The sequence below is a fragment of the Monopterus albus genome, unplaced genomic scaffold (assembly GCF_001952655.1).
Source record: "Monopterus albus unplaced genomic scaffold, M_albus_1.0 scaffold41.1, whole genome shotgun sequence".
In the NCBI taxonomy this organism is placed as follows: Eukaryota; Metazoa; Chordata; class Actinopteri; order Synbranchiformes; family Synbranchidae; genus Monopterus; species Monopterus albus.
In genome coordinates this window covers 590,206-601,349 of record NW_018127921.1, presented here as the reverse complement: position 1 = coordinate 601,349, position 11,144 = coordinate 590,206, and the positions used below count along the sequence as shown (strand labels likewise).

The 11,144-nt window shown below is 41.0% G+C and overlaps 2 protein-coding genes across 2 annotated transcripts in view; one reads left to right on the top strand and one right to left on the bottom strand.

The window, feature by feature from the left end:
* Positions 1-9,691, top strand: part of epyc (epiphycan) — a 19,686-nt gene extending 9,995 nt beyond the window's left edge. The window contains exons 3-10 of the mRNA XM_020599430.1: positions 4,513-4,687; positions 5,031-5,606; positions 5,947-6,159; positions 7,108-7,227; positions 7,472-7,630; positions 7,755-7,957; positions 8,535-8,630; positions 9,488-9,691. Of these exons, the coding sequence (XP_020455086.1) occupies positions 4,513-4,687; positions 5,031-5,606; positions 5,947-6,159; positions 7,108-7,227; positions 7,472-7,630; positions 7,755-7,957; positions 8,535-8,630; positions 9,488-9,658 (1,713 nt within the window). The 3' untranslated portion in view covers positions 9,659-9,691. The remainder of the gene's footprint in view (positions 1-4,512; positions 4,688-5,030; positions 5,607-5,946; positions 6,160-7,107; positions 7,228-7,471; positions 7,631-7,754; positions 7,958-8,534; positions 8,631-9,487) is intronic.
* Positions 9,692-10,295: 604 nt separating this feature from the next.
* The window catches only part of LOC109959780 (uncharacterized), a 2,672-nt gene continuing 1,823 nt past the window's right edge, over positions 10,296-11,144 (bottom strand). Inside the window, exon 5 of the mRNA XM_020599429.1 lies at positions 10,296-11,139. Within this exon, the coding sequence (XP_020455085.1) occupies positions 10,812-11,139 (328 nt within the window). The 3' untranslated portion in view covers positions 10,296-10,811. The remainder of the gene's footprint in view (positions 11,140-11,144) is intronic.

The following is an 11,144-nucleotide window of genomic DNA, read 5'->3' as shown; positions in this document are numbered from 1 at the left end:
ACACCTGCGCTCAATTAGCTGAACCATACTTAAACACAGCGCTGGTGTGTCCTCGTCGCCAGATGATCTCTCAGTCTTCTGCCGGGCGACTTCGCATGTTTCACGTCCTGGATCCTGATGTCTACTAAGACTGTCCTACTCTGGTATATTGATGTTATCCACTGTGTCGACTTGAGTGAGTTTCTATGTCTTGTTTATTGTTTTGTGATCTTATTACTGAGGAGCCCTTTGTTTTTTCTGAACTGCTCACCAAGGAGTTTATGTTGGATTACCGAGGAGTATCTTAGGTTTTTGTTTTCTGAACTGATGACGGAGGAGTGTTTTTGTTTTCTGAACTGATGACGGAGGAGTGTCTAAGTGTCCCCTGAGGCCACCTATGCCTCCGTGGGCCTGGCTGCCGAGCGACGATCGTTGGTTGGGGTCCGTGTCAAGTGTCTGGGCCAGCGAAGTGTGGACACTTGTTCCTGTCTACCTACCTCGGCGCTGGGATCCAAGCACGCTCTCCAGCCCGGAGCCAGCAGTCCTCTATACGCAGGTCACCTGTGTTGTGCTCTACTTCATCACACCCTCATCCGCCTGTTGTCCCCTCTCCTAATCTACTTCTCTGCTATATACGCAGTGCCAAAACCTCTCCTCCGACCCCAGGCGGCTCCTCCAGTGGTCCAGTCATTTCAGTGGCCCCAAACGCCTGAGACCCACACCGCCAGCTCCGCGTCTGATCCTCGCCACCTCCTTTCCTTTCCATACTCTGTCAAATAAATATCTTTCTCTGACCTGAGTTTGAGTCCTGCCTATTACTGAGTCCAGTCGCTCTTTTGGTGTGCGGCTTGCTGTAACAATTTCAGTTTTATTCTTTGGTCAGCCTCTATTAAGTTGCATGCACTACAATCCTCCACAGACTGCATCTGGAGCAATTTCTGTGGAGTCAAATAATATTTATACCTCAATGATAGGCATGTTTATTACTTGCCTGAAAAAAAAGAATAACTTACACTCTCTCACACACACAAAAGTGTGGGTGTGTGCGGACATAATGCATCCCCTCGCCCCTTATCCTAGCCTTAACCATCAGAATTAAATGCTTAGCCCTAACCCAAACCTAATTTTAACCTGAACCCTAAAAAGTCTTAACCCTCAAAGGTGTTTCACAAAGTAACCCTCAGTTTCCAAAAATGTCCTCACTCTGTAGCAAAAAAAACTTTTTTTGGTGTTCACTATACAGCAAGTACAAGAACAGACACACAGAGCAGCTGAATATGTTTGCATTTTCTTGGTGTGTATATTGCTGAGAACCAGAACAGTTCCATCATGTATGGTTCTATTTTGACTTTACCTTTGGTCACAGTATATATTTCTGGTGGTGACACACAAAGATGAAAAATACAGGAAACAAGTGGAACATTATTTCCATGTATTTCCCCACACTAACTCTTCATAAGGACTGCTGTGCCCTCTGGGACTGAATTCCTTTGTCACTCTATTCTGCACGAAAGCTTCTAAAAGATGAGTGGACAGCTAGTGACAAATGGCAGGAAGGGTTGCTAACTAGAAAAATACATTTGAGGAATACCCTCTAAATCAGCTCAAGTTGAGTGTGATGTGGCAAGCCTGCAGGGTGTGCTGGAATAGCAAGCTGCAGCCAGATTTCATGTTCCCATTCATAGCTCTTTGTAAAAAGGAAATTAAGGCAAAGCAATGTCAAGATAGCACAATGCAAATTGCCCACATAGGATTTTCAGCAGACATTTTCTAAGCCAGTGACTTACAGTAAGTTAAACCTGATGTGGCTTGCACTCACACTACTATTTATTTGAATCCTATCCCACAATCCAGTGAAACATAAAGCAGTGAATTATTTTGTCATCCACCTTTGCAGAACAACATCTTGCCTAAATTTTAAATGACTGAATTCTGTGGTGCAAGGCTTTACAGCTCAATCTGGAAGCGTTGTCATGAGAAAATCTTTAATAAGGATAACAAGCCTGCTCAACACAGCACATTGCACAAGATTTTGTTGAAGTAGGAAGGAGAAACAATTACACTTAGAGTTACTAGAAACATCTTCATCCTGTTGTCCACACTTAGTAAACACAAAGTTCTGACTCATAATTGCAGAGTTGAGAAATAGCATTTTGCAAGGATCTGTCACTTTATTTCGTTGACAAAACATTTAAAGATGAGAGGGCAGATCTTCAGATGGACAGGATGCAATAAAGTGAAGATTAAATGGATTTTATTCACACACACACACACGTCAGGCAAGAAATGAAGCAGTGATCAGCTTCATGCCTCTGGAATGCTGAGTCTTTACTTTCCACATCCAACTCTTTTGTGTCTCTATTTTCTCCTCAGGGCTTGTCCCTTTTTCGAGCTGTGAAGGCTCATCTACAAAGTTATCCAAGCAAAATGTTTTCACTCTCATGCATTCAAAGTCTTATGTGTAGTTTAGCTTAGCACAAAGACTGGAAACAGGGGGAAACAGCTAGCCATGCTCTGCCTAAACAAAATCTGCTTAGCAGCACCTCTAAAGCCCACCAAGTAACCCATTTAACAGTATATGTATTTGGTTTTTATATGGTTTAAATGAGCAGTAAAATCAATGCACTGTGGTTTACTAGGGGCTTCATGTGTCTGGCTACTTTTAACCCTATGTGCAAACCAAAATGTTGACCTATTCCTTTAAGCTTCACAGTGCAGAAATTCTCTTGACATTCACTCTGGGCTGGAGAGAGAAATGTGATTCAAAAAGTTCCACATCACTTTTTATTAGACTTTATTTTGTAAATTAATCTGGCATTGTACATGTTATTGTACAGTTATATGAACCATGAGATGGGTGATGTCCTAGTGCAGCATTGGCCACCTGGGGTGATCTTTAAGATACGCACAGAAAGAAAAACTATATAATTGAAATTACTTTGTCCTTTTGTTTGTTGTAAAGGATGCAGTTGGTAAACCAGTGTGAAGATTTTCTGGGAGGGCTCAGCCTTAAAACTCATCTAGCATTTTGAAGCTGAAGCACCTTACAGAATGTGTCTACTAATTGAAATACAACATATACAGCAGCAACATAACCATCTGGCTTTGGCATGATGCCCACATTCACTGTCGCTCTCTGTGCCTTCGATATTCCCATGCTGCTTCAAGAACGTTTTTTTGTTGTTGTCTGCTTTCCCCTTGGGTGTATATGTTGGAAAAGGGGGAAATGAAGGGGAAAGCTGCAGTGAGGTAACTGTGCAAGACCTTTCAAAGGCCTACCTTGTTGTATCCCAAAGTGTGTCTCTGCTAAACTTTAAAATGTGACATTCTGTGCTGGATATCTCCTGCTGCATTTAAAGCTTTTGCATGACTTTGTGTTCAGTTGTATTTCTGATTACATCCTGGCTTATTGACATCTGATTATTTAGTTTGAAAGCAGTTGAAAAGACTCAGATATGCATTCTTGCAGCTACCATGTGTGTCTTGGTTCCACAAGGACCATTCCCTTTATGAAGGGTTGAGTCAGCCTAGTTGGGCGTGAGAGAGTGTCAGGTATTACCTGTGGCAGTGTGTGGGGTTTCATTGCCCTCGTCTGGAGAATGACCAAACTGCAGGTTTCATCAAACACTAGAACATCAAAAAGCAAATGTAATAGCTGTAAATCTACTTATAATACCAGGTGTATATGCCTGAAGCTTTTAATAAAGGGGCCAAAAGCTCTGTAATCCACAAAGCTTGCTTGGTTTGGCAGAGCATGTTTCTGAATTTATTTCACAACATAAAAATTACATGCTGGCCTACTTGATGAGGAAAATTGCTTAGCCTTTGTTTACAAAGTAAATTCATCTTTTTGAAATTAGGTAGGAGCTGAGGTATTAGTATGGTTTTACTTTATAATCCCTTTGCAGTATGTCTAGCCTTTAAGTTTAGGAGAGGGAACAAAATAATGGCAACAAACACCATCAACTTTGAGCTTTGGACTGCCTGGAAAAAATGTGTTACACTGAGTGTGTGACCATATATACAAATAGTCTGGAAAACAGTTCTATAAAGATTACAACAATTTGACCAAATCTGACAAAATTTGAACCTTGAATTTATTACTGATCAGTTCAAGAATGTGCTTAAAAAATGAATAAAAGAATGAATATCAAGTCTTAAAACAAAGACTATGGCATGTATGGTTGGTGAGATATTTGTTGTTATGGCAATTACAAATGCAGAATGTGTCGGTTAGTGGTGAGTGCAAAGATTAATCACTGTGGATACATCAATCTAGACACTTCATTGCCATCTACTGATAGAAATAGAAGTCTTGCTACACAACAGATTGCCTAAGAACCTTTCACTGAGTTGCCAAACATTTGAGTTTGGAAGCATGTACACTGTTTATTGGTTACATATGTATGTGTTTTGCCTGCCTGTGTGTCATGAACATGTAGCAATCTAGAGCTTTGCAGGTTTTGCAGGTTACTCAGTTCTTAAGTGAGATTCTCTTGCACTTTTGACTTGCTGCTGCTGTCTTTCCCTCAGATAGAGATTGGAACACTGGCCCCACCTGATTATAACTACCCTGTACCTGAGGCCTCATTGGAGGAACAGGAAGAAGAGGAAGAGGAGAAGGAGAACGACTTGCCCTTAAAACCCCAGCTCATCCCTCAAGGTTCAGGGGGATCTGGGGTTCTCATGGGCCCAGACACACAGAAAGGTCTGAAAAAGCACATACATTTAAGTCTGCACACTCATAAAATTAAAGTCACTTCATATACAAAGCTCTCTAAAAGTGATAGGCACTCCTTCGGCCTATGGAGTTGTGTAAGCACCATTTCCCATGATTAACAAAAACATCAAAATCTGAGGTGCACTAAACCCATGTCCTCTAAACACATTGTCTGCATCTTCAGCAGTCATCTTTTTCCTGTGCATGTCATCCATTTAACTAGCTGTTAAAGGTTAAATGTGTCATGTCCATTTGTCATCATCGTCAACTCCAGTCTGATTAATGAATAATTTCAGTCTGTGTATTAATACCTAATCTTGTCTCTAACAAGAAGTGGAGCTGCATCTGACACCCACTGACATCCTTCTTGTCTCCGGGGATTTTGGGGGCTTCGTAGGGTCTGAGGCCTCAGCAGCTTCTGGGGCTTCTGGGGCTTCTGGGTCTGGGAGTTCAGGAGATCTACTGGTCTCTGGAGCCTCTGGGAGCTCCGGTGAGTTTGTTCTGATCTTTGGAGCCTCTGAAGAGCTCCTCAGCTCTGGGGGATCTGGGGAGTTCTTGGTATCTGGAGACATCTTGATATCTGGAAATCTCTGGGGATCTGGGGATCTCTCTGGATCGGGGGATACTATGGAATTCTCCCTTTCTGGAGCATCAGGGGACCTTGGTTCTGGAGGTTCTGGGATTTTCACTGAACCTCCCCTTGGCTCTGGAGGTTCTGGGATTTCCACTGAACTCCCCTTTGGCTTTGAAGGCTCTGGGATTCCCATTGAACTCCACCTAGGCTCTGGAGAATCTGGGGACCAGTCTGGTTCTGGGTTCTCTGGTTATCTCTTGATTTCAGGAGCCTCTGGAAGCTCTGGGGTTTCTGGGGACTCTGGTGAGTCCAGGATAACATTAATATCTGGAGGTTAGTAGCTTATCTGGGCAGACATTTGTCAGTAAGGCTGTGTAGCACTATTTGTTGATCAGCGTATCATTAACCTGTCTTACTCTGTGTAATTTATGTTGAGCTATTGTCTTAATTTCATTTAACTGCATCTCTTTTAAAGTAGTTAAATGTTGATCTTACCCATTTGTTCTAATGAGTGGCACTGTATTTGTGTTATTCGCAATAATTGTCTTTCTAACATCTTGTCTCATCTAAAATGTGAGTGTGATTGACTGACTAATTTGTTCATTGATTGTCCATCTCATCCCTCATCCTCCTAACTTCATGTCTCCTAACCCCAACCCTTGGCTCAAACAAGAGGAGGAGCTGCCCCTTATTCATGAACTTGTACCCCAGGAGGCCTTGAGTGCTTCTGGGGAAATCTCAGGAGCTTCAGGAATCTCAGGGGCCTCAGGGGATACTGGAGTCTCTGGAGATGTAAGCATCTCTGGAGCCTCTGGAGCTTCTGGTGTCTCTGGCTCTGGAGATACAGAGATCATTGACGTAACTCTGGGGCCTGACACTGACAAAGGTCAGTATCTACGGCGTGAGTTATGACTAAGGCCCTTATGTCACTTAAAAAACTACACTAAAATGAATAGGTAAATTACACAAGTTGCTAATGATGTTGCTAGCCTAGGGAGCCAATTAATATTTTTAAAAACTGTTCCTCGTTTATCAGTTTTGTCTATCTCTTCCTGAATTTCACAGTAAACTTGGGAAAATTAGTTATTTGATTCCCTGCTCTCCGCAGCTGCCTAATTGTTTGAGAACCCGCAGCTTTAAAGACATTGTGGGGAGTTTTTGAATACTGGGGGTCCTATGGAGCATTGGTATTTATGAGTGAGTCCCTGTTTTTTGTATCCTGAACAAGGACACACAGGAAAGCTTTTGATTTTGAACTTTGTTTCCTGCTATTGCACCAGTGGATATTTGCTAGCATAGCAGTGCACCAGGAAAACAAGGAAGAAGTCTGCAAGCTAGTAAACAAATGTCAAAATTAGCTTTGCAAGTGTTTTTGTGAAACACAGTTGTTAGACAAGAACTGGGAAAGAAATGACTGAACCATCTGTACCTGGTCAAGAGTAAAAAGACAATAGCTCTACTTGAGCAATGTCTTGAGCTATTCATTAATTTTATTGTGATTATCTAGTTTAGCATCCCACCATGGAGGCAACTGAATCTCTAAATACCAAACCTACATGAACTGGTTTCCCTTTGAAAGTGTTGTTTTTTTTCTAACAATCACATTGTTTGTAACCAATAAGCATATCACATTTCTTGTTATTAACACCAAAAAGCCATTTTCATTTAACTTCAGTTCATCAGTTAAATGCCACAAAACTTGGTTAACACTGCTAATATACTGTGTGTAACTTATCACTGTGGCAAACAGTGGGCTACTGATTGCCAGACGTCCTGCTTCATACCCATGCTGTTCTAACTAGTTCCTTTAACACCTAATCTTGTCTCTAACAAGAGGAGGGGCTGCTTCCGACTACATCAGAAACCCCTCAGGAGTTTGCTGGCAATGTAGAAGGCTCAGTGAGCTCTGAATTGCCAGGGCCTGGAGAACCTGATGAACCTGTGATCCTCCCAGGTCAGTACTGAAGAATTAAATTCAAAGAAGCATGATGTAAAGTCTCAGTTTTCTTTAGAACTTAACTGCAAAATGACGAATCCTGACATCCTGTCTTGACTGACTTTGCCCTGTGGAATAGCCCCTCTTGAGGATTTGGTGATATCAAGCTTATTCTCTGAATCCCCATTCATGCTGCCTCCTAAGTTTTCATATTTTACTCCCTCCCTCTCCTCTTCTCTTCCTTCTTATCCATCTGTTCCAGGTATGCCCACCTGCTTGCTGTGCACGTGCCTCGGTGGTTCTGTCTACTGTGATGACTTGAAGCTGGTTAGTGTACCACCTCTCCCTAAAGACACCACCCACTTCTATGCCCGCTACAACAAAATCACCAAGATCAACAAGTCTGACTTCGCCTCCATGAGTATGTTTCCTGTTTGAATGAAAAATGTATGACCATTACACTAGAACTAAATATAATGATGAACATCAAGCATTTAATCACATCCTTTACTTTCACTGATGTGTGTTTTCTCACCTCCTTCCAGACAAGTTGAAGAGGATTGATCTAACCGCCAACGAGATAAAGATCATCGAGGACAGAACATTTTTGGGTCTGCCTGAGCTGGAGGAGCTGGTGATCCGTGAAAATCACATCTCACAGTTGCCTGCTGTCCCAAAGACCATGACCCTGATTGATGCCAGCCACAACAACATTGGTAGCAAGGGTATTCACAAAGAGGCATTCAAAGTACGTACACACTTTTATCACAATGGTGTATACTGTATCTTTTCCAATAGGTCAAAAATATTGCAGTACAAAAGAGGCAAAAATATAATGACATATGAGGTAATTTGGAAATAGCAATTATATAGTTTTTCTTTCTGTGCGTATCTTAAAGGATCCATATTTAAAAATGTTTGCTAATTCCATGTTTATGCACAAAAATCAAATAAATCATAATTAGATTAGATGAATTCTCAAATATTAATATCCAGTACTGCTGGGGCTCCTTCACTCAACACTATAGTAGTCTTTTAAGTGGTTTTAACTCTGGATTGCACGTTTCAGAGTTCTCATGATACTGATATTCTGTCAAGAACATTTTTTTAAAATAAATTACAAAATCTTGTGATAATGGAATGAATAAATAGCCACTTTGTTTGCCAGATTAAGAGGGTTACATGAGTGGCTGAATGTACCAAAGAGCATTAAACACCTACATCTTTTTTGAAACAACACTCGTGCATTGACAAGATTACCTGAAAATGTGTTTGAATTCAGGTCTCAGCCAGTAATGATCTATATCTTTTTTCACTGTATCCAGGATATGACTCGCCTGCTGTACCTGTACCTAACAGACAACCACATTGATTACATCCCTGTGCCTCTACCGGATAGCCTGCGATCTCTACACCTACAGGTACAGTATGTCTGTTCTGGTGTCATGTCTCACCACTGCCCACTACTGGCCAACCTTGAAATGTTCAAAGCATATAGCAGGTTCTTTGCATTGTTGGGAGTAGGACTTTTTAAAGGTGTTATTTAATATGAAAATAAGGTACATAAAAATTTTAATTGAAAAGGCAATCTGAAATAATGAAAGGTGTTTTTCAGGTTGTTCATGAAGAAGAACAGGAGAATCAGAAAGATGTCAGTTGAGCACACACATGCCCGCATGGCCCTGACAAGTAGTGAAAGTACTGTAAATACCTGTGTGGACAGACCTAGAAGTGTGCAAGACCTTTAAAGCAGCCCAGAAGCTACAATCTGTTGTCACTGAACAGCTCAGGAACCCTTCTGGATTATCAATGAGAAGTCAGTCCCACCCCCTTTCTCTATCCCAGTGGGCACTGGACAGCCTCAAAAGTTCAGTCAGATTTGACACATTTCACAAAGACATGAATGGGTCATCTCTGTACATCTAGTACTCACTTATTTGATATATTTCAACAAATTTGTAACAGTGTATTTAATGAAAATGTGAAAGGAGTCCCCCACAGAGAATTTTCTTTGGACTCTGCAGCTCCCCTCAGCAACCTTGTCAGTCACAGCTCTTAACTGTTTTGAAGAATTTACTGGACAGTTAGGTAAAAGGTTTCTGACTGGCATGATTACTGTCTAACTTGATAGCATTTTAGAATGTAGAATTCATACCATGATTGACTATGAGCGCTACTCTCAACTGTAATGGTAATATCTCTCTACTGTGCTGATTAGCCTCATCAAAATCTAAAATACATGGTGGATTCTGATGCGTTCTCCCATCTCCTCTTGCAGCGTAACAATATTCAGATGATGCACGAGGACACCTTCTGCAACCTGAAAGATTTCAACTACATCTGGAATGCCCTGGAGGACATCCGTCTGGACGGCAACCCCATCAACCTCAGCAGGACCCCACAGGCTTACATCTGCCTGCCCCGTATACCCATCGGGAATCTCATTTAACCACACAGATGTGTACCTACACTCTTGCACACTGACTCCCACAAATACAACCACATGTACCCGTCTTTGTACATACTGACACACAACAGCACACAGGCTGACACATATACCATTTATTCAATCCTCAAACAATCGGTTATAACAGCATATTTTAAACGTGTCAAACATGCTGCTAACATACAGTATACAATGGATTGGTAAGGTTCTGGCGACTAAATACATACGGTGCTCTACTCCACCTTCTTCCTGTTGTTCAGGATTCTATGCCAGCTATAACACAACAACACACATACACATTAAAACTATCACTCTCTCAATTTATCAACTACCAAAATGGAAGTACACACACATACAAATACACACACAAACAAACAAAAGCCAAAATGTTCTGCAATTTGATAAGGATTAAACAACAGTTTATTAAAAACCCTCATGTCACATGTTTTATGTTTAACGTCTGTTCAAGATGGGCAGAAAAAAAACAACACAATATTGTTTAAATATGTTTTGTAAAAAAATGTAATATTAATATTAATGACAAGTCTAACATATTTGCAAATGTATACTAACAAACATACTGAAGCTGGAGCTTAATGAAGGGCAAATTTAGTAACTAATGCAATAAAAGATGCATTTAAACACACTCACTTGTTGTAAAGTCTGTACTGTAATATAAAAATATATATTCTGAAAGCAGATTTTTCACATGAACTATAATATTTGTTATATCACATTTCAAAAAGTGATGTTCTGACCATGCACAATAGCCTAAACCAAACACTCTAATGTAGAGAGTCAATCAACTAAAGACTAGTTTTTGATTTGGGGGGTGTGGGGTGTGGATGGGGTTAAGAATAATGCTAATAGCTTGCTATTGTGTGCTCTGTATGGAATAACCACAAGTGAATAAAGTTGTTTTGAAGACCTCTCTGAACTAGGAGTGGATTAACATTTTATTGACAACTAACAGATGAAGTATATTGTGGATCTTGAACTACATGTAGATGCAGCAAAGAAGAAAAATGCTCATAAATATTAAATGTATGTTTCTTCAAGGGCAGTTTTGCACAGAATAAAAAACACGTACCAAGTAAAAATAAAAATCATTTGAAGTTAAATATTTCCCAAAGCACTGTATGTGGAGAGACTTTTCTTAAAAATGTTCAACAAGTTTTTCAAACAAATAAAGTAACCGCTCCCTCCTGTCCGTGACATCTGAGTGTGTCACCTTGCTGCTGTCTTCTGTAACCTCCTCAGTTCTTCCTTTTGGTGCAACAAGTCTCTCCAGTCTGGCTTTCTCCAGCTCCAAAGCCAGTCGGTCCCTGCTAAGAGCATTTTTGTCCTTCTCCACCATCATCCTCTCCCTCTCTATCACTGCCTTTTCTCTCTCTATCGTTGCCCTCTCCCTCTCCAGTGAGGCTCGGTCTCGGTCCAGAGAGGCGATCTCTCGTTCCAGCAGCACTCTTTTCCTCTGCAACACCAGCCG